The following is a 22,054-nucleotide window of genomic DNA, read 5'->3' on the forward strand; positions in this document are numbered from 1 at the left end:
CTAACTCGTTGGGACACACATTTTGGAGACTGCTTCAGTTGTAGTCTACATTTGAATTCTGAAACTGAACAAATTAACCAGACTGTAACTTAGCTTCAAGTGTATTGTTACCTCTTGAAACTATTTTTGAGGTATGGACGTCATTTTGCAGATCCCTCAGGTAAATAAGGCGCGACGCTATACATGCCAGGAACGACCGGCGCTGCTAACTGATATCAAAATCAACATCCGAAACGAAACCTTGACTGAGCGGTACAGTCTTACTCCTGGCAAGGAGTTGGGCAGGTAAGGAATATCGATTGATAATTAGCATAGAAATAAATTAGCCACACACACACATACTAGGTTTTTAATACAGTCTATCAGCAAGAGTTGCGAAAGTTTTCTTCTCATTCGATGAAGAATAATGAATTAGGCCTGATATAGATTTATTTTTATATTGCACAGCAAAGACCTCACTAATTGTTGTTGTTGTTGTTGTTTGTTTATTTTGTCCTGCCTCACTAGATCACTTTACTCAATGTGACAAATTACTAAAAGTAGGAAAGTAGTGGAAAGTAGGCCTATCATTCTCTTGGGAAATTATCTTCCTGACCTATGCATGTATCCAGCTGAATGAATACTTTTAGTAACATAGTTAATGCCCGCTGTGTTATGCCTGATTGGCCCACCCTGTCCTGTGTGCTGTCCATCTCCAGGGGGAAGTTTGGTGTTGTGAGAAGGTGTGTGGAGAAGCACACTGGGATAGAGTACGCTGCCAAGTTTGTGAGGAAGAGGAGGAAGGGTCAGGACTGCCGTGGGGAGGTCATCCACGAGGTCGCCGTGTTGGAGCTGACCAGAGCCTGCCCCAGAGTCATCAACCTGCACGAGGTCTACGAGACAGCCAGTGAGATGGTGCTGCTCCTTGAGTGGTGAGTCATCAGATATTGTACTATACTCTCTCATGGACCATGACACACTGAGCCCAAAAAACATACTAATCCATACATTTCCCTTCATCTCAAAAGTATTCACAGGACACACACACACACACACACACAGGCACACACAGAGAGAGAGACACACACACACACACACACACACACACACACCCCTGATCCCTTGGGCCCATTAGGCCTGTTAATCCATCTTTGTACTCACTTTCTCTACAGTGGTAGATTTACAGTGATGTACTCTGGCACTGTGGTGTCCATATATACATGTAGCCTACTCTACTGTGTTGCTCTGTTTTGTAGTAGTTACTCCCAGTGGCAGTCTAGTCTTGCTGCCCAGGACGAATACAGTTTCATGCCCCCCTTACCTTCTCAATTAAAAATCACAGGAGGGGTGGTGATGACTCGGTTGGCCATCAACCTCTATAAATAGGTCAGCCTAAACCGCCTCCACCCTACTGGCAAAGCTTAGCAACAACACAAGGCAAAGTTATGCTGTGTACAGAGCCATCAACTAACAAAAGCACCATCTATAAAGGAGCTACCTAGCCTGGCTGACACCAGACCGATTCTCATTTTAGTTGAGATTGACAATTGGTCTGGGAATGCGTTGTTGGGGTGTAACCAGCAGTAAACTTACATTTAAATTGGTAGGCTATACATTTAAACTCTGCAAACACATCTTTCTTGTAAACTAAACTGTTTAGTCAATTCCAAAGAAATGCCTGACCCCATCGGTGCAGCTATTGGTGGAGTTCAACAGCACAGATAACTGTACTCCTCTGTTTGTCATCAAGCCCGCCCCATGCAGGATAGCGGTTGTGATTGGTTTCTGGGATTTTGGTTGTTTGGAAATGGGCTTGGATGGAAAGATCACTAGATGGATCTTACAGAGGAAAATAAAAATGCGCTCACAGATTTATCTGTGACTAGGTGCTACCGAAGGTCCTCCAACTTAATGTTCTTTTGTCTTGTCATACCAGATGAGGGAGGTTGTACTGAAAAGCTAAACAAAATCTATCCAAAAACCTCTACTGTTTAAAAGACCCAAGCATATATTACACAACACTTGAGATTACAGGCTGCCATGGGGGGTGACTGCCATGCCATCTGAGGTAAGTTGTGCAGTTGGTGCAGAAGAATGGCAGCCAGACTGATTGGTGACCCTGCTGTTCGTCTGCATTTACACAAATGCTGTCCATACACACGCCTTTCATGTCCAATTAGTCCATCTTTTGTTATCCATCTGTTTCTCTCTCCCAATCTTCCACCAAATTAACAAATTAGACCTGCAGACAACACATGGGTCTACAAGTGGGACAAGTGTTTGGACAACTTTGGATTATCTATTTTTAGGCCAGGAGGAATTTATTGGTATCCATCCAGCAGGGCATGTTCAGCTTGCCCAGACGAGAGGATTAATTTTTTCAATGATGATGAGAGAGCAGTACTTCTTCAGCCCCCATTGAGAGGCCCATGCAGCACTTGGTCTTCCAGCACTATGACTGTATCTATCCCTAAGGATCAAGAAGAAGGGACAGTGAGGTGTGTTAGGGTGGTGCTATAAGCATAGACAACTGAACTGACCACAAACATTCTCATAGCAAACTATAGCCTCTGGCACTGAAAGCACTATACATAATTACATTACATATCATTTGAATATTTACTAAGTGAATTTGTATTCAGATTATATTAATAAGAATAGGGGATTATTGAAAAAACATTTATCAAAGGCTCTCTCAGCGATCAACCACTACAAGTCCCAGAGACTTTAAGCCAGAGATTGGTGTTTTCAATGCATCCTTAGTGACACCTGCTGGTTGAAGTATGTGCTTGGTAAAGCAAAGATCTGAAATACTGAGATGGTCTCTCCACCACCTGAGACTTTCTAACGAGGAGACACAGCACTCAAAGAATCTCCCATAGAAATGTATGGGGTTAGTTTCCGCCACCAAAAGTTGACATGTGAATACTTGTGCCTATCATGTGGTATGTTGTGAATACCTTGTGCCAATCATGTGTTGTGATCTCGCAGCTGGAGCCAGGTGGTGTCATGATGAAGCCTTGCGCATGCACAGTTCTGCCCGAAATACATGCCCGATAAGTACCCAAAATGCATTGCAACATAGGCTGCCGAGTGGAGGAACTTGCCTAAAAGGACTTTGCTCTCTCTCTCTCCCTCTCTGTGTGTGTGTGTGTGTGTTTGGGTCTGTATATGTGTATGGGTGTGTGTCTGTGTATATGTGGATCTGTGTATATCTATCGCCGTGTGTGTGTGTGTGTGTGTGTGTGTGTGTGTGTGTGTGTGTGTGTGTGTGTGTGTTCCCAGTGCTGCGGGAGGAGAGATTTTTGAGCAGTGTGTGGCCTTCTCTGAGCTGGATGCGAAGCTGCTCCTGAGGCAGATCCTGGAGGGTGTGGCTTTCCTCCATAGCAACAACATTGTGCACCTCGACCTCAAGGTACAGGTGTAGAGAATGTCTACATGAATGTGCTCATGTTTCTCCTATGTGGTTGCATAGTTATGAAAATCAGGACCCATTTCACTAAGACAATTTAATGGCATGTTTAGTAAGGTGGGGATTGTTATGGAGCTGATAGAACTGAACCAAAACGGTTGCTGAAACTGTGAGAAGAAATGTTAGAAGACAATATTTATTTCAATATGTTGAGTAACAATAGGATTTTTATTCTGTGGTATAATATTGGACTTTGTTTGACCACATATCAATTACGTTAATTAGACAGACTGGAGAGAAGGATATTGTGGTCAGATGAAATCACATCAGAGGAACTTAGTAGAAGCAGGAATACGAAGGAGTGTAGGTTTTCACTCCATATCAACATAAACAGTCTGCATGAAAGGTCTTTGATTTAGCCTTTGACTTAGTCTTCACGTTTATTCAGAGTGTGAACCTACACTATTCTGCCTTCCTAAGTTCTGTGTCCGCCTGCCTGCTCTGTGTCCATCTCCATCCCCAGCCTCAGAACCTCCTACTGACCAGCACCAAACCTCTGGGTGACATTAAAATTGTGGACTTTGGGCTGTCACGGGTGGTGAGGCAGAACCAGGAACTGAGAGAGATCATGGGAACTCCAGAGTATGTGGGTGAGTGCGTGGGGAGTCTGGTCACTCTTATTTTAGCGGAAATCTGGCTGAACTGCAAAGCCATGGTCTGTCTGAGGAACACTACATTACGCTGACGTGGTCCATCTCTAACCAGTGTTTATTCCTGCTTTTACTGGGAAGACCAGAGTTGCTTGTTTTTTGTCTGTGTTGGAACTACACACTTGTATTGTATATGAAAGCAGGACCACAAGCTCTGTAAATCATTTGGATATCCTTATTCCGTTTTAGCTCCTGAAGTTCTGAATTATGAGCCAATAAGCACCGCTACTGACATGTGGTAATTTTTTGCACCTTATTTTTTAGATTACAGTCATTGTATGAAGCAGTATGTCAAAACGTATTATTATTATTATCTCTATACATAAATAAGTATGCTTTTAATCAACTGGTAAAAAATTTCACTGAACCTTTAATATTCAACAAATGTGGATATCCAGCAGTTATTTGCAAATACTGTGTATGTCTGCATGTGTGCATGTGTCCTGAACAGGAGTATCGGAGTGCTGACGTACATTATGTTGACCGGGCTTTCTCCCTTCTTGGGTGAGGACAAGCAGGAGACATTCCTGAACATCTCCCAAGTGGACGTGTCCTATGCCGGGGAGGAGCTGGAGGCTCTGCATCCTGCAGCCATCCTCTTCATTCAGGCTCTCTTGCTCAAAGATGCACGGTGAGATCCTCTAGCTCCCCCTACTGCTCAGTGGTCAACTGTGTGATGTTTAAGTGGAGGCCAATGAAGCAACAGCAGACAGGTATTGCTTAACTGCTTCAGGATCTACATGTTGTGCATCTAGGAAAATGTGTGGTTTTACAAATAAGGTTTCTGTGATTTTCATTATTTTCTAACATTGTGTTAGTGTGCATGTGTGTGTATGTGTGTGTGTGTGTGTGTATAGGTCTCGTCTCTCCGCTGAGGAATGTCTCAGACACGAGTGGCTCAGAGGGCCCGAGAGGCAGACGCAGGCCAGAACAGAAGCCTGTGTCTCGGGACACGAGCAGCTGCTCAGCCCTGAGAAAGACCCAGCGGTGGAGGACCTGATTGTAATGGCAGCATACACGCTGGGACAGTGCAGACAGTCTGACTCAGAGGCCTTTAGCCAAGAGCCCGACCCAACAGCCACCTGCTTTAGGCTCGGCGAGCCATTTCACAGCATGCAAAAAGCTATTTACTGAAGAAATTTCTTTTGAGTTTTTAATGTTGTTACTTTAGACCAAGTCATTAATTTTTCTCACGGTATTTGTACCTCATGTTAGTTTATGAATCACTAAAACATACTGTAATTTAACATAATATATTTCATTTGTAGTGTATATGTGTCAGTTAAATAAATAACATTTCTAACTATATGGAGAGCATAAATTGAAATCACTTTCCACCAATAACAGTTTAGCTATTCTAAATATTTCATACTGTTACATTACATAACATAAATATAAAGTTACATAATTATAATATGCTTGTCATGATGGTAAAAATATGTAATTTATTTATTTATGTAATGTAATTTGTGAATTTCTTTCTCTGACTAAACTCCGACATCCAAATCCAAACCTTTCTTAATTAAGGTAAGATTAGAAAACAGAAAGTTGTATCTTTCACAAAGACTTTTTAATCATGAACATCACCTCAGCTGAAGGATGCCTGCATCATCTTTTTCACTCAGGCGTCTTTTTTTTTATTTTCAGCCAAGTCCTTAGAGTTCTGTACATATCAACAGCCTTTTCATTGGCTGACATGCCATCTCACTGTAAGCTTTGAACCTGGTTCCATATGGAACCAATGGAGGACTCAGACATGCCAGTATACAATACACTGCACAGTTTTGTACAGCTACACAGGAGTCACGGATTGACTGAAGAAGTGTAGATTTGTTGAAAGCTGGTTCTGTCTCTGCTATTGCCACCAGCTCTATTCACTTTTCTCTGGTTCAGGTGTGAAAACCTGGATACGCTCACCTTCCCTGAGCTGCAGCACGACCTCCTCAAGATGCCACCTGGTGGGAAAAAGACATGTACACTGGGGAAATAAGTCTGACTTCATTTTGGACTAACATTATCAAGCAACAAGCCATTTGTTAGTCTTCTGCAATAGTGAGAAACATAAAGAGATTTTATGATTTGGTGTTATGATTTGTGCTAGGGCCAAGACCAGAATAGACTAGCCGTTGACAACTAACTAAGACCTTAAATATTGTAAAGTTATGTTATGTTCATAAAAGGCATCACACACAGTAGATACTAATAGTTTGTTGAGCGTAATAGGACACTGTGGTGATATCACCCTTTCTCCAAAAACTAGCGCTAATTAAGAGTCTTTGGAAAGATCACCCTAGCTGATTATGATGCACATGATGATTGATTGGGGGGGGGGGGGGGGGGGGGGTGCAAGAGACAACACACTCTAACCTGTTCTTGAAAGGGTCTCTGACAGATGTGGCAAAGAGATATCCACCAGTTTTGGATCCAGTCACAGGAATTTTGATCTGAAACAGCAAACAGTGTGTGTCATTACTACAGATAGGATGTCATTATTACAAATGACTTATACCCATAACATGTATAACTTTTAGAAGTACACTGTGCTAATCAATTAAGTATTAACCACATTGGAATAGAGACAAAACATGAGTTTTGTAAATGAGTAAAAAAGTCTGAAGGGTTTTTCCACTGTTTTTTCCATCTTATCATCAGAAAGCCCAGCCAACCTTCCTCTCCTCAGTGTTAAATGACAGAGATCATTTAAAGCACTCACTCACTTTTCCTTCCCTGTAGTTAAATCTGACTCTCACTGCTTTGTCTGCCAAAGTTTAAGTGAGAATGACAGCCAGAATACACAGTTCAGTCCACCACCCAGAGCATGATTGAAGTGGTGACCCTACATACACAATTAAAAGCCATTGTCCAGAGTCCAGTGTCCACATAAGAAACTACATTCATACCATGGTGGCTGCTTGAGTGATGCCTTAAGGACACATTCTAGTCAGGCAGTTCCATACCTGTGCTCTGGTGTGGTCCATGCGGTTGTATCTGTCAGACAGGTGCAGGTTGTGGACCTTGAGTGGAGGGGCACCCAGACCAGCCATGGCTGTTGAGTGGCCATTTAGTTGTTCCAGGGCTAAGCGATAATACTCCGCCTGGGCAAAATTCTCTACATGCATAGACATCAACAACAATCTATTTAGTGTTAAAGTGAACACAGAGTTGCACTTCTGTGATGTGGTAGCCAAAATAAACTGTCCATGACACAATCCATGAAGCTCCCAAATAATTCCCTTCATAATATGCTTTATACCACCGACCCCCCCCCCCCGCTATGAATCCAAAACAGTAAAGATAAATCAAATAACAATAACCCAATGACAGTTCCACTGAAATTACTTGGAAAACAAAAAATGTACTACATTCTCTGGGGGCCCCCTGTCAGTGCTGCCCCCCCTGTACAAATTAGGGTATTCACCCCTTGCAAGTGACGTCACGTTTTGTTCGCGCCACAGCAAAATAGCCTAGTGGACGGCAAGAACACGAATCAAATCAATGGGTTGTAAATGGGACATATCGCACAGCTAGGAGATTATAGTGAGATTTAACCGTAGTAATGGCCTTCCACGACTGTTGGCTTATTGTTTGGAATACAACAACATCCCATGTTCTTGCATAGATATATTTTGGTCTGTTTTCTTTGTGTTTCTGGAGTATTTCAACCACAATTGCATGCTTATCTCCTCAGTGTATGAAGCACAGCAGCGGTTGCTATAGCAACCATAGACTCTGAACAGGACGGCAAATAGCACTTAGGCATTGTCTTTGGCAAGATCTGAATGTAAACCGATAATACCGTTCAAGTTGTTTTTTTTAATTTCCTATTTCTTTCAATTCTTTAACTTAAGACATGTAAGAAGTAAGTTTATTCGCTGGGCAACCTACAAACTGACGAGTTACATTAGCCCTAGCACTATGAGCTACGATAAACGTTATCATAGCTATCTAAAGATAGAATAGCTAGCTTCTAAGTGTGGCAGCTAGTTATTATTTCATGTTCTGATATGACATTCTTAACGTTTTGACTATGTTACAACTGATAAAAGCAAGACAAATAAAGTAACCAAATCGCTTTGCAATATTTTAGTCCAGAAATACTTATGGGTGTTCATTTACCATAATGTTAATTACAGTAGCCTAACGTAACGTTATCTCCCCTTGCTGTTACCACCAGTTTTAATAACTTTACATTTGCTTTCATGACCCATTTCATCTAACAACACCACTGGCATCTTCTTTGACTATCAGACCCCAAACAGCAATACATTGAACTAAAAAGATGTTATAGTAATGGAGTTCAGTTTATCATAATCTTTATGACATAATGTAATTTGCCGTCCGTCTCCCATCTTTTTGCCGTCCAGCATGGAGCCGTCACGTGACTTAAGTCACGTGTCTGCAAGGGGTGAATACAATATTTCCTGCTTGTTTTTCCTTTGAATTTATTTCATTGTAAACACTTACTCTGCATTAAATAGTACATCATTCCACAACCTCCTCCCGTCAGCACGGTCATGAATATGGCCATCTGGTGGAGAAGATTCACCGATCTTTGCATCTTGACAGTGTGTGCAGGGTCAACGCTCACCAAGTTCACCAAGTTGTGTCAACCTAGGACATTTGATCAAAAGCTCTGCAAGGCATTATGCAGTAGGCTGCGTTAAATTTCAGGATTATCAAAACGAAAGTTTAGCTATACAACCAGTCTACAATGAATCTCTCAGAAATAGCTATCAATGACAGTAACGTTAGAAGTCGAAGACACTCGAAACGATACTCGTAAGTTGATATAGAACCGCAGAATGATAATGATAAAAAAACACACACAACACACAACTTTACACGTAGCAAATTTAGCAAGCTAACGTTAGCTGTAAATACCCCAGACGTTACATCAAATTAACATTGACTTTAGGCGAATCGTTTTGGTAAATCTTAACATCATCATTCGCATAACAGCAGCTGCAATACAGACCTACTGACCTACTATTCACGATTACATAGCTGCTTCACTCAGGACTAGTACATGGGCGCAGCCATCTTGGTTCTTCGAAATGAATGAAGCAGACTTTATCGCCAGGTTTTTAAGAATAATTAAATGGGAATAAAATAAAACACCTATAAATCATGAAATAGTTAAAAATTGTGAGTAAAAAAACGACTGTTGTAGTATAACCAGACATGGTCTTCAGTCGAAAATGTACACGTGACCAGTTCAACAAAGTTACGTCACTCTCATTGAATTTCACTACGCATGGAGCCATGTGAGAGTTATGAAAGTTGCAACCAGATTATTTAACTGCCGCACTGTCTGGGAGACAGATGAATATACGTACAGAGCCTTACTTCAAGTGATCTCATTATAAGGTACGTGAGGCGATAAACATGTACAAAGCAACGTTAAACGGGTTAAAATCGTTTTCGGATGTTAATTACGCCTTCAGGTGGTAATTTTGGCTGTGTTGCAGTAGAATAGCTAAGTAGAATAGCTAAGGAAGGCTACTCCAAGGGTAACTAAAACAGAAATAATTTGACATACTACCGGTATCATGTCGTTATTCACTACTCCACTTCGCCACAACATACCCAGTGTCAATGAAAATCGTCCTAAACGAAGACAGGGTGCAGCTTTAACTCCGCAAGCAGAAATAAGGTAAACTAACGTTACTTCACTGCTGCTGCTGTCATCCGCACCTGGAACACTTTTCAAATAAATAAAAAAAAATATCTGATGCCATCCATCCATCTTAGTCCTGACTTGCCATCATAACAGTCAGTATTAGCTACATTGTTTTAAAAGCTCTTCCTGAGTTAATAACCAAGACAAATTACAACCATAACTATAATCATGTGAACATAAATCTGTGCATTGGTAGGAAATAAGTCCAGATATTGTGATCAATGTAGCAATTATTCAAAAACGTGGTTGTGCGCAACATCTGGGTGCTTTCTGGGTATGTGCCTTTGTGTGGCACCATGTTCTGTGTTGTAGCCTAATGCATTCAGAGCAGCCTAAAGGGGAAGGGGGCATGATGATGCCAATTGAGCAGGAATTAGGCAATACCTAATTATATTCAATATATTGGTATATTAAAGTATATTACACGGCCTTGCTGACCAGTCTCCTGTGTCTCTGAAGGTATTGAATGATTAACATCATAAAATGTTGAACTGTGAGGTATAATTTATTAGTGATTGCCACTGGTAATTGTAAAAGAAGGTAGGCCATTATGTAAATAATAATAATAATAAAACATTAAACTTAAAGATGAATGATTTACAATAATAACCATACAGCTTGACAATTATTGTTACAAACAAATGCAAATTAGCTTTTGAATTTGATTGTTTATGTCCACATTGGATATAAATGTAGCTTATGTTTAGATGACTGTGAAATTGGACTAACCTCCCCGTCACTGCTTTAACAGTGTGGCCTCAGTTTATTTGCTTTGCTTGATAACATTAACTAGTGCTACTGTCATAACTGATAAGGGAAACGCCCCCAGCAGTCACTCACATATTGGGACAGTTCCTGCTATGCATGAACTCAGGATTTTATAACTGAAACTGCTGCGGAGCCACCACACCCAAGTTCCCTCTGGGTTCATTTCTCCAAACCTTGTTATGCCTTTCAAACATCTGATGGATTGAGCCATTAAGGGAAGACAAAAGAATAACTTGTGATGGTGTAACGTGAGCTTGTGTAATAACTCAGTTACTAACTTCCATCTAAACAGATAAAATTAACTCTAATATTTCTTGTAGGCAAACAATAAACATTGCAACAAGAGGTGGGTCAACCAAGTATTTAAGAATAAATGTAAGATTATGTAAGACTGTTCAAAGTAGTAGCCTAATTAAAATAAGCCAGGCTCCGTGTTAAACAGTCCATCATTGGCAAAATTATTGTAGCCTAGGCTACACATTTACTATTCACAATATTGAAAGGGGAGATAAAACTAATCAAGAACATTTAAAGGGGAACTTGGTAACTATTTCAACATAATAAACCCGTTTAGAAATCATTTGGATGGTTAAATGACCTGTTCCGGTGAAAATGATGACCGGAACAGGTGATTTTCCCGCTGCCCCTAGCGTCCCCAGGCGGAAAACCAACCTTGCAACATTGAGACTACCGTCCCGGAAAGAGAAGTGAGAAACAAGAAACTCGTTTTAAATCGTGTTTCTTACTTTGTAACATCCACATTGTTCTGCCGAACTTATGCTAACCGTTTCGCTAGCTTGTAAATAAATCCATGTACTTTATCATTACCTTTTTCCACAGTTTGAAATAGCATAATGCACAATTTCTCCAGCAGAGGGGGAAATATAGCTAATCCTGCCAAGTTTCCCTTTAATTACTCAAGTAGACCATCAATGGGCCCATCCATGGTTAATTTAATTAATTTTATTTATCCATTCTCCGTGTAGATGCATGTTGACTAGCAGGTCATCCACCGGAAAGGCATTTAAATAATAGCCTATCCTCTGGCCTGCCATCTATTTGCTAAGAAAAAAAACTGTCCTGCGGCAAAAGTTACTTGTGACCCCTGCTATAGGAACATGGTTGTTGTACCTAGATTGTACCTAGCTTTGGAAAAGGTGTCTGCTTAGTTAATAAATTACAGATAAGGAAGAGGCTGTGTGATATATTATATATGTGCAACATATAAAACAAAGTTCTCCTATTATCTGTGACTGTGGGGCTGTGCCCTGTAGGTGACACTTGTAACCTGTGACTGTGGTGCTGTGCCCTGTAGGTGACATGTTTGGCGTAGTGGTCGTGGGCATTGGGATTGCGGGCCGGGTGAGAATCCGTGACCTGCTGGCTCCACTGCCCTCCAGCGCGGCAGAGAAGATGAGCGTGAAGGGATTTGTCTCCAGGTAACTCCCATGCTCACAGTGTCCTTAACCTCTTTGGTCTATACTCTGAACTCAAACATGGTCTCACACACACAGCCCTTAAACCACTTCCCACACACACAGCCCTTAGCCACTTCCCACATTGGCAATTCCAGGAAATATATGACATTCTGGCATCAGCATTTCTGTTCATGCTTTTGACAGTCAAAGTCTACTGTGGTTGTCAGTTCACAATAATCAGTAACGATGTACTAACCATGTACTGAAGAGATGATGAAACCAAGCATGCTGCCCTATAAGAGACCTTATTTGGGCCAGATGCCAGATGTTCAGCTGGTGCACTGAAGCGGTCATTTACTGCCCAGGTTTCACAAAAAAAAAGACACAAAAAGAGGGACAAAGCGAATGCCTTGACATCTGTCTGAAACCACGGCCTGCTGCTTAGGTTTTGAAAGACTGAACACAGCACCTGCCACTGTGCATAGTGTCCAATGTTGTGTAATTGTGTAATATTGTAGTGCTGATGTTGTCTACTTGATCAGTTTGACCAAACTAAGCAGCTGACTGTTGGTTTAGTGTTGTGTTAGGGTTAGGGTTAGGGTGTGTAAGGCCAGGATGTTTACACCAAGACAGTCTTTCTGGCAAGTGTGTAACTGATCTGTCTTTTGTCAACTTTAGATTTTGCATCACTTGACAACATGGTCTGACTCATTTCTCCACGTTTATCAGCTAGCTAGTTGGCAAATAAATAAACCTATTGACTTATCTCTATTATTTGTAAGTCGTTTTGGAGAAAAGCATCGGCTAAATGAATTGAATGAAATGTTTAGTGTAACATTAACTCCATGTTCTATTTGGATGAACCAACCCAGTCCCCTACTCCTATCTGTCTATAGATAATTCTAACTGTCTGTTAGTAAATGGTGCCAATTTCCTGAAGCTATACACTTCATGCTCAGTCTCCAGAGATTGAAAACACAAGCCAACTAAGTGCGTAGCTGACTGTGTTTTTAGCCTCCTTTCGCAGCTCTGATGTTGTCCACTGTGGCCATGTGTAGGAGAACCCTGGGGGAGGAACAGGGCGTGAAGCAGATCTCACTGGAGGAGGCAGCGGAAAGAGAGGACATCCAGGTGGCCATGGTGTGCACAGAGAACACGTCCCACGAGGATCACATCAGGCACGGGCTCTTTCTCTTACACACACTCTCTCTCTCTGTCTCTCTGTGTCTGTCTCTGTCTCTTACACTCTCTCTCTCTCTCTCTCTCTCTCTCACACACTCACTCACACACAAAAACATACACACACACACACACACACACACACACACACACACACAGTGGTGTGGGCCCTCTCTCCTTCTATTATGAACTGACAGTTTACCCATACTTTTATGTCTAATTCGCCTCTTCCTTATCTAAGGCAGTTTTTAAAGCTGTATTCTAAAACTGGCAAATACAGAAGAAGGGATCAGGGAGATCATGGGGATGTGATCTCTGTTTGAGGCGTTACCAGCCTCAAACAGAGATCAACCAGAGGGGAGAGCTTTAGACAAAAGGCCCAGTGTTCACAGGCTCAGCTGCGGAGGGCTCCCCTTCGGCTCCTGTTCCACTTGATCACTTAAATACCAGCCCTGTGGTTCAGGAACTGCAGATCACTTCCAAGCACACAGTGTACCGAGACGTAGCTAACACTTTCTTTGGCTCTCTGATTTGTTTGTTCTCATTATTATTGAGCAGTATACCTTGTATATATATTTCAAAGATGTGGGAGTAGGTTTAGTATTGGGATTGAGTTAGGTGCTGGATTTATGTCCCATCATTGCTGCTGGCACATAGTATTGTTTGACTCTTAGATGTGTTAAGATCCATTTGACTCTGGATCACAGATGACCTTTAACATAGGTAATGGGAGAGGCCTGGTTTTAGTGTTGGATGACGGTGACAGTGTTTGTATGGGATATGGGTTTCCCATGGTAGTGATGCAACTGCAAGGTCTCTTATACAACCATGAATGTCAACAAAAAACACGTTCTATAATAGCAGAACAATTTTAGCCACCCTAAGGCTTTTGTTACAGTTTAAAGGTTGTATCGGCAATTGTAGGCCCAAAAAAGGCCCAAACATAAATTATCACATTCATCTAATCTTTCCTAACGATCCACTAGCTGCCCGCCCCATAAGCAGGCCATCAAAAAAACACGTCTCTGTAGTCAGCCTAGGCTCTGAGATCTCCACACTAAAACAATTGCTACCAACAAGTGTTGCCAACCACTCAAAGGCAAAATAAAGTGTTCCAACCAATAACCGACGGGATGCACGTTCAGGAGATTTTCAATTGCACGGGAGGGAGGGGGAGGGAGTAGCGAGCTAGCTCTCTGTTTTGTTTGAACGTCAACAGACGTGACGTTACCCCGCCATCGCTGATACAACCTTTAACTATTGGTATGTTATTGTACCATGTAATCGGAAGGTAACAACAAAGTTACAACAGGGTATTATTTAAATGGAGTATAAAAATGTTTTTAGAAATATTATTAAAACAATCGATTTTACCTAGCTCGAGTTGCTACAGCCAGCAGCTAACGCAACCTGGCAACTACAGTGCTACACTCTGGGGGCATGCCCCTGAGCTCCCATTAACATGCCCACAGAGTGTAGCGCTGTAACTGCCTGGCTGCATTAGCTGCTGGCTGTAGCAACTCGAGCTAGGTAAAATCGATTGTTTTAGGGGTTTTTTTGTACTGACAGCACTCGGTGACCGCGAGAAGCTGTCTTTATGAAAACTCGCAGGATTTCTCCTTTAAATCATAGTATATGATATTGTGAGGTATCATTTCTCAGTGAGTGGGACTCCTCAAAGTGTATGTAGAGTATGAAGGCCAATTCGCAAAAAGACCACTGAAGTAGATGGTGTCAATTGTGAGAGTGTGTCAGTGTCATGACTCGCTCCCTGTCTGGTTTGTGATGGTGTGTGTTGTACTGTGTTGTGGGTGCAGGAGGTTTCTGGAGGCAGGGAAGCACGTGTCTGTGGAGTACCCCATGACCATTAACTACAAAGCCGCAGCTGAACTCCATGACCTCGCCCAGCAGAAAGGTCAGTCAGCCAGGAGTCACTATAGGAACAGCTCTGTGTGTGTGTGTGTGCGCAAATTAAAAATACACTCAGGACTAGTTTCCCATACATGAATTAAGCGTATCCCTAGACTAAATGAAAACTTAAGGGTTATAAAAAATCTCCATGAAAAAAAGCATTAGTTGTTGTTCTAGGCTCCATGTACAGGAATCTGGCTGTCAGTCTTAACAGTATACAAGGATACAAGGATACAAGGAAGTTTATTGTCACATGCATATAGTTACTGGAAGTAAGAAATGCAGTGAAATTATGTCTGGTGTCAGCCTATTTGTGCATTAATGGGGGGGGGGGTTAGTAGATTAAGTGGCAAGGGCTGCATAAAAAAGGTGGGGGAGGATTGGGATTGGGTGGGCACCAACAAGGAGCACTGACAACATACGTTGTCACTGCTTTCTTTTGTATGTGTGTGTGTGTGTGTGTGTGTGTGTGTGTGTGTGTGTGTGTGTGTGTGTATGTGTATCTGTGTGTGTGTCTGTGTGTGTGTGTGTCTGCTGCACCTGTCAGGTTTGATCCTGCACGAGGAGCATATTGAGCTGTTCACTCCGGACTTTAAGCAGCTGAAGAAGGACGTGGCTGGGAAGACACTGGAGGAGGGTTTTCTACACTTCACAGGTACACCAAAAGGAAGAGCACTGGCCTGCTGAAAAAAGTGCTCTGAAATAAATAATTCAAACAAAACCAAGTGTGACAGAAAATGATGCCGTGAATCAACAAACATCCAAACAATAGCCAAGATCCAAGGATGCGTATTGTTTTAAAACCGTAGTTCAACTCAAAATCATCAAAGCAAAGTTGATGTCTGCACATATGACTCTATACCAGTGCTCGAATTACGTGGGAGCCTGAGGGAGCCGAGCTCCCTTAGAGTGAGGACGGGCTCCCATGAAAACAACATAGTCAAAAATCTGAGGAGGTCTCTCATATCTGAAGGTGCCTGGCATTGTAATTTAATCTTAAACAACGCTCATTATCCATCCCTGTGCGATCTCTTAGGCTACCAGGGAGGCCTATTTGGGGGCGCTAAAGCCACCCTAAGATGATCAAAAGTATCTCATGATCGCGTCACACAATACAGGGTAAACCATAAGAATAAACAGCAGACCTTACCTGACACGACAATATGAAGCATTCTTCTGTACAGTAAGCCGTTCCCGAGTTTTCCAATTGCAGCAAATTTCTACAACTTTGAGGTGTCTAATGTTATAGCCCAAAATAAGGAACTAGGTTTCCATATCAAAGAATCAAAAGTTGATCATGACATGCACAGATCAACTGAGCTTTGGATAGATATTTCTACCATCATGCTTCAGGTGACATGAATGTAACAATCACATCATACTTTCACAGATATGTTTAGCCTATACTGTCTTGAAAACGTGTATATATAGCATAATAGATTACCCTTACTATGACCAAAGAGCTTAATAGTAAAAATATTATTAGAATATATGCGGCCGCTGTCACAGCTGCTGTTTGTTTACAAAGTGTATGCATTATGTAGGCTAAAGAAGACAAATCTGTTGTGCATAGGCTAATACTTGAAGTAGTCACGTAAGTGCGCACTTGAAATGGACCTACATGTGTGCTTCGAATAAACCAATTTATCTGTTTTCAACGTTATGTAGCAGAATTACTTGGCTATGGAACCCCAAATCTGGTTTGCGTTGGAGACTTTCTTTTACTGTCTATGGTTAGAGAGCATGCACAAACTTTAACTTTATGGTAGCCTACCAGCCAATTCAGTAGGCTAACTCAAGACTTCAAGGCCATCATATACAACATTTTTAAGCAACAAACAAAATACTAAAATAACAGTGAAGTGGTTCGTTTTTTCATGGTTTATTTTTCCAAAAGCATCCTCTCCCCATGTGTCTATTGCATTTACGTAAGGAGCTTGGAACAAAGTTGGGTTTTCTTCGTTTTCATTTTCTCTAGGCATATTTATGCTCAACAAATATCATCGAGCTCAGCAGTGGTCATGAGAAGGCTATCAATGAACAGAAAACCGACCGTGTTGGCTAACAATTTATTAAATACTCCTGTTATTGTCGTCAACGACGTCGCTATACTGCCTTTTCAGCGCCTTCTGCTTATGATGATTTGGCCTTTTGAATTTCATTTGGCCTTGCGATGCAGTTGTAGGCTACATAAACGTGTATCTTGCCGTTCCCTTCATGTGTTCTATCACAATGCTGTCTGCCCTCATGGACAGTAGCTCCGTGATGTCTGCATCTTTCCAGGTCGGAGATTTTCTGGACAGCACTAGCCTATGCCACTTCATCATAACACTGGCATTTAAGTCAGATTTAACCACATGGACGCACAAAAGAAACGTCACAGACACGCCCTCTGAAGGTGTGAATTTTAACCGCATGTTCTACGCTTTGTTCAGACACAGTAGATTTACATAATGTCCGGAGGAAATACTAGGGGGGGAGTAGTAGAACAACCGGCTAAATTCGGACTTCCATATGACCGGTTATGTCGCATACGGCCCCACCGTTTAACATCCGCAGAACCTCCGGTCTTACACGTATGTCTGAAAGCGCTTTATATGAGCAAACCGCATACGTTCGATTTGACAGCACTCGCAAGTCCGAAGAAGTCACCCTTCGCTTTGATGCGAGTGTTTTTGTCTATTTACATAGGCGTCCATTGGGCTAGCCTACATGGTTTGATACGTGCTGAAAAAGTCCTGTTTGCTGTTGAACTTGCGCTTCGCCTCTTCTATGTTTATTGACAAACCCATAAATTATGACCCATAATACAGCCTACTTGAATGATTGTGTGAATTGATCTGTAGCTATCCTCTGCCTATGGTTCTAGATAGCCTATCTGAGACGGTGGTATGGTTCAAATGAGTTGCGTTGTAAAATTGAGAATGACACTCCGTCTCCGACTAAATCGTTTAGTCTATTTCTTTGTATTGTGAAATTGAAATGAAATATGGACTATTGCAATCAATAGTATGTTGAAATTAATTAAAAGGAATCAATTTCTATGAAAAATCTGTCAGCTGTGTGCGTGTGTCAAGTTATAGCCTAGGCCTACCATCCGCATACTGCGCAAAAGCACCACTCACGCCTAGGCTATTTAATTGTATCGCCTTGGGATGTGCCAACTTTTTATGAGATAGAGAGACCCCCTTAAAGACAAAAAGATAATTCGAGCCCTGCTCTATACACTGGATGAACACATGCCTTGCTGATGCGCTCTGTTCCCTTTGTGGTCTCCGTCGTCTCCTGTAGGGGGTCCTCTGAAGGCCGACTTTGGCTTCCCTGCCTTCAGCGGCATCTCCCGCCTCACCTGGCTGGTGGACCTGTTTGGCGAGCTGAGCGTCAGCTCCGCCACCATGGTGGAGGACAAGGAGAAGAACTACATGAAGATGACCGCGCAGCTACAGACCCAGGAGCAAAAGTAGGTCGAGGTACACGATGAACGAGGGACCTTAGAAGCGCATAGGCTTAGAAATGGAGGCTTAGCCAGAAGTACAAATAAATGCATAGTGCAGATGTCAGTGTTCTCCTAGGAATTGATTTTGCACATGCCCATTAGTGCATTTAGTGACATAATTGTGTTATACATTGTTAATATTAGAACGTCTCATTGAATGAAGGGGAAGCAAGAAATAGATTGAGATTGTGGTGAGACTGTAGATAATCCCATTGGATAAATCAATTACTGAACCGACTTACTTGAAGGACTTATTATATAGACATTATCATTCATTCATGAATCGTTTAATTATTGAAACCATTCACTCACTCACTCACTCACTCATCCATTCTCATGCTGTGTAATGGTTGTCCCTGGCACAGGTCCATCACCTGGGTCGAGGAGCGTGGGCCGAACCTCCCGCGGGCGAAGAGCATCAACTTCCGCTTTGACTCGTGTTCCATGACAGAGCTCCCGAACGCCCCCAGGGAGCCTGTGGGCCTCTTCATGCAGGACATGGTGCTCTTCGGCCAGAAGCTCTCTGGCCAGCTGCCCCCTGACCAGCTCCAGGCCGAGCAGAAACGGGTCCTCCACTGCCTACAGCTGGCAGACACCATCCAGAGGCTCAGCCAGGCCAGGGCTTGAGGGAGACGCCCCTCACAGGGGTGCAGGGCGAGACCACACCACACTGGGCTGGGGAGAGCCAACCAACCTCGCCTGCATGTTGGCTAAACAAACGCCTCACCCCCACTCCTGTGCATTGTGGGAAATTGTGCATTGTCCATTGTGGACATTCTCTCCATGTAACTTGTGCAGGGGGGAAAAGAGGGGAAACTAACATGAAGATTTAATCAATGTTATGCTAACATACTCTTTCATGACCTTAAAAGTTAGACTAACCATGAGACTATAATTCCTAACATCATACTAACAAGTACATTCGTTGAAAGTGTCATGCTTTAATATTTAATATTCAATATGTGACTGGTGGATGATTTTTTTTTTATTGTATTTATTTTGTAACAAAACACAAAATGAGACATTTCTGTGTGAATACGATGACTACGTCTATATCATTATAAATCAAGATGTTCAATTTGTTTGAAGATGCCACCATGTTAATGCAGGTGCCACCCACTCTCTTTAGCAGTTTGATGTTTAACTAGAGAAGCTTCAGGTCAGACATCCTAAACACACAATACATGGAGATATGGATGCCCATGGGCTCTAAACACAATGTGCAGTGTAGACCATTTTGTCATAATTTATCTCATTTACTTGTTTTAAACGTTGCTTCTTTCTGTTACAGGTCAAGTGTTTTTTTTGTTTTTTTAAGGGGGTGGACGTTACTCAAAGCCCCTATTCACAAAGACTCTTACGATAGAAGTAGCTCCTGACAGGAAGATGTAAGAGATTCTCCAAAAAATCATGGGCGTGTCAGACTTAATTTAAGGACTTTTTTTTAAATCAGCAAATTACTCCTTACAGTCCTTAGTTGTCCTTTCAGTGCTTGTGCTAAAACAACTCTATTACTTGCAGACAGGCCAGAGGCGGGTATACTATGAAACTAAAGCCTGAGATGCGTTCAAATTCAGCAAGCAGATGTAACAGTTCATGTCCATTGCCTTGTACTGTAGCTTGCCATTTTGTTTACAGTTTAAAGTGAACAATTGCCCATATGCCACGCACTTCCTTTTCAGCCAGCACAAACATTTCCCATTGACCATCACCTGTATTGTTTTAGCATACATGTTTACATGGACCCGGTTGGGTATTAAACCTAGTGAATGAGCATGTTAAAATGGGATTGAAGTTGAATAAAGAGTTGCACTGTTGGTCATAAACAAGATGTTTAGTGTTGAACTGAACACGAAAGGAGCAAAATATAACAGAAGATGCTGTTGCTGACGCTTTACCGGAAATAAATGTGCTGGCTGAAACAGCCTTTCATTGCATATAGTCCATTGACCATTTTTACACAATAACGTTCAGATGTAAAAGTTCAAAGAAAGTCCATCAGGAATGTTTGCCTTCAGGCATAAAGCTCAACATATTACTAACTAATCTCACTTCGTAGTATATCCATGAGGCTCTGAAAATGAGAAACAAATAGTGACCTCGACCAAGCCATTAATAAGTTAAGCCAATCAACTACAGTAGCATGGACTAAAGGGATGTAATTTGATTGGCTGTTGAGCTGAAATAGCAACCTTCTACAAAACTGAATTGCAGACTAATGAATCTGTGCCTTATCAGAAAGCTCTAAGCCTAGCATATATTCTTCAGACTAGCTGTGTGAATTTCCACTGTGTAATTCAGGAAGTGGTCAGCGGTCATCATTTCCGTGTTCTGGGACAGTACACACACGTTGACAGAACATTCAGCTCATGCTGCGAATCCTGTACTGTCCATACAGTGCTTAGCAGCTGTATGGGACACAGGTTTAAATACACATCCATAATTCTTTTGAAACGTTTAAAAACACTGCACAACTTTGAAAGGGAGTTATTTTGAGTTCTTTGAGTGAGTTATTGTTTACTAAGGATGTAACCTCATTGTGCACACTGGGATTAGACTTTTTTCTGTATCATGTTTAAATAGGTGTTCATTTTGTATCCATGTAAACAATAAATAGTGCCTGCATTACTTTGTTTGCTTCAGTTTCTTGGTATTTAGTTAAGTACTATCTTACTGGTAAGGATCAACGATCTATGGAAAGAAAGATCTCTGGTGTCTTTTTTTTACAAAATGTGTTTTTCCACTGAAAACATAAGACACCGCAATGCACAACAGAAAGGCTAAAGGCTCTTCAGAAAAAGCCTGAGCATTAAAAGCTCCATGGAGCTGACCAGTAAGGAACACTTCACCCACTTGTATGCTAAAATGAAGATCAACATAAAGAATGTCTTTTTTGTGGGGTTGGAGGCGCTCTATTAGACCGTGAAGAGACATTAAGAAATGAGTGAGAGAGAGGAGAGTGGTAGTGTTAATTTCGTCAGACGAGACGAGAGGAAATATGTTAGTCAACAACCTTTTTTTTCATGACTAAGACGAGACGATGACGAGACAGCAGTAATGTCCTGAAACACTGACTAAGACTATCTTAAGATGCATTATTGTTGACGAAAAAAGACAAGACTAAAATGTTTTCCATGAAATAAAAACTATGATAAAAACTCTCTTCATTTTCGTCTACAAATTGAGAAGACAGAATATCTAGCTGTTACGTTTTCAAAATATTCCGAATGAGTTCATACGCAACAGCTTTCCTGTAGGCTAGTCTACGTGCTGTTGCTGCAACCCTGTGGCTGCAACACGAAACTACATGGAACAAGAACACTGGAGATTTCTGCCAGAGTTAGCAAGCTAACTACCCAAGCTGTATGCCACAATGCTACATACCCAGAAGTTGAAGCTTCTCTCATACAAATTAACATCCCCCAGAATGTCCATACGAAAATGTTCATCATGTAATGTCAACTATTTAACTAGTTAGACTGATGATGCAAAGTTTGCTAG

The 22,054-nt window shown here is 41.7% G+C and overlaps 3 protein-coding genes across 9 annotated transcripts; 2 read left to right on the forward strand and 1 right to left on the reverse strand.

The window, feature by feature from the left end:
• Nucleotides 1-4: 4 nt before the first annotated feature.
• LOC121709434 (serine/threonine-protein kinase 17A-like) lies at nucleotides 5-5,537 on the forward strand. Of its 2 annotated transcripts, none has more exons than XM_042092812.1 (7): nucleotides 5-285; nucleotides 699-911; nucleotides 3,265-3,394; nucleotides 3,915-4,041; nucleotides 4,291-4,339; nucleotides 4,553-4,732; nucleotides 4,920-5,537. In XM_042092812.1, exons 1-7 carry the CDS (start codon nucleotides 134-136, stop codon nucleotides 5,233-5,235), a joined length of 1,167 nt encoding a protein of 388 aa, XP_041948746.1. In that variant the 5' UTR covers nucleotides 5-133; the 3' UTR covers nucleotides 5,236-5,537. The 2 variants fall into 2 exon arrangements, with proteins under 2 accessions (XP_041948746.1, XP_041948757.1); XM_042092823.1 differs by having other exon boundaries at nucleotides 4,959-5,533.
• Nucleotides 5,538-5,652: 115 nt separating this feature from the next.
• On the reverse strand, nucleotides 5,653-9,779 carry LOC121709445 (cytochrome c oxidase assembly factor 1 homolog). 5 transcript variants are annotated; one of them, XM_042092863.1, is made up of 5 exons: nucleotides 9,688-9,779; nucleotides 8,566-8,734; nucleotides 7,059-7,210; nucleotides 6,469-6,545; nucleotides 5,653-6,056 (listed from the first exon to the last, which is right to left on the reverse strand). In XM_042092863.1, the coding sequence occupies exons 2-5, from the start codon at nucleotides 8,657-8,659 to the stop codon at nucleotides 5,972-5,974; spliced, it is 408 nt and encodes a 135-aa protein (XP_041948797.1). In that variant the 5' UTR covers nucleotides 8,660-8,734; nucleotides 9,688-9,779; the 3' UTR covers nucleotides 5,653-5,971. The 5 variants fall into 5 exon arrangements, with proteins under 5 accessions (XP_041948797.1, XP_041948805.1, XP_041948787.1 ...); XM_042092871.1 differs by lacking the exon at nucleotides 9,688-9,779 and adding an exon at nucleotides 9,085-9,259 and having other exon boundaries at nucleotides 8,566-8,712; XM_042092853.1 differs by lacking the exon at nucleotides 9,688-9,779 and adding an exon at nucleotides 9,085-9,259.
• Nucleotides 9,343-21,181, forward strand: blvra (biliverdin reductase A). 2 transcript variants are annotated; one of them, XR_006031955.1, is made up of 8 exons: nucleotides 9,343-9,468; nucleotides 11,865-11,988; nucleotides 13,026-13,145; nucleotides 14,964-15,061; nucleotides 15,605-15,712; nucleotides 18,349-18,517; nucleotides 18,919-19,792; nucleotides 19,851-21,181. XR_006031955.1 is itself a non-coding variant. In XM_042092838.1 (7 exons), exons 2-7 carry the CDS (start codon nucleotides 11,870-11,872, stop codon nucleotides 19,178-19,180), a joined length of 876 nt encoding a protein of 291 aa, XP_041948772.1. In that variant the 5' UTR covers nucleotides 9,343-9,468; nucleotides 11,865-11,869; the 3' UTR covers nucleotides 19,181-21,181. The 2 variants fall into 2 exon arrangements, 1 of the variants encoding a protein (XP_041948772.1); XM_042092838.1 differs by having other exon boundaries at nucleotides 18,919-21,181.
• The last annotated feature ends 873 nt before the right edge of the window (nucleotides 21,182-22,054 follow it).

This window comes from Alosa sapidissima, chromosome 1 (genome assembly GCF_018492685.1).
Source record: "Alosa sapidissima isolate fAloSap1 chromosome 1, fAloSap1.pri, whole genome shotgun sequence".
NCBI classification, from domain to species: Eukaryota; Metazoa; Chordata; class Actinopteri; order Clupeiformes; family Clupeidae; genus Alosa; species Alosa sapidissima.

What these genes read in the sequence shown, in the direction of transcription:
- blvra (XM_042092838.1), top strand. Translation starts at nt 11,870, where the DNA reads ATGTTTGGCGTAGTGGTCGTGGGCATTGGGATTGCGGGCCGGGTGAGA. An exon ending in TCCCACGAGGATCACATCAG is followed by an intron (nt 13,146 to 14,963) that starts GCACGGGCTCTT and finishes TTGTGGGTGCAG; the next exon opens with GAGGTTTCTGGAGGCAGGGA. An exon ending in GGGTTTTCTACACTTCACAG is followed by an intron (nt 15,713 to 18,348) that starts GTACACCAAAAG and finishes CGTCTCCTGTAG; the next exon opens with GGGGTCCTCTGAAGGCCGAC.
- LOC121709445 (XM_042092863.1), bottom strand. Translation starts at nt 8,659, where the DNA reads ATGCAAAGATCGGTGAATCTTCTCCACCAGATGGCCATATTCATGACC. An exon ending in TGGACCACACCAGAGCACAG is followed by an intron (nt 6,546 to 7,058) that starts GTATGGAACTGC and finishes TTGCTGTTTCAG; the next exon opens with ATCAAAATTCCTGTGACTGG. An exon ending in AGAGACCCTTTCAAGAACAG is followed by an intron (nt 6,057 to 6,468) that starts GTTAGAGTGTGT and finishes TTTTCCCACCAG; the next exon opens with GTGGCATCTTGAGGAGGTCG.
- LOC121709434 (XM_042092812.1), top strand. Translation starts at nt 134, where the DNA reads ATGGACGTCATTTTGCAGATCCCTCAGGTAAATAAGGCGCGACGCTAT. An exon ending in GGGAACTCCAGAGTATGTGG is followed by an intron (nt 4,042 to 4,290) that starts GTGAGTGCGTGG and finishes ATTCCGTTTTAG; the next exon opens with CTCCTGAAGTTCTGAATTAT. An exon ending in CTCTTGCTCAAAGATGCACG is followed by an intron (nt 4,733 to 4,919) that starts GTGAGATCCTCT and finishes ACATTGTGTTAG; the next exon opens with TGTGCATGTGTGTGTATGTG.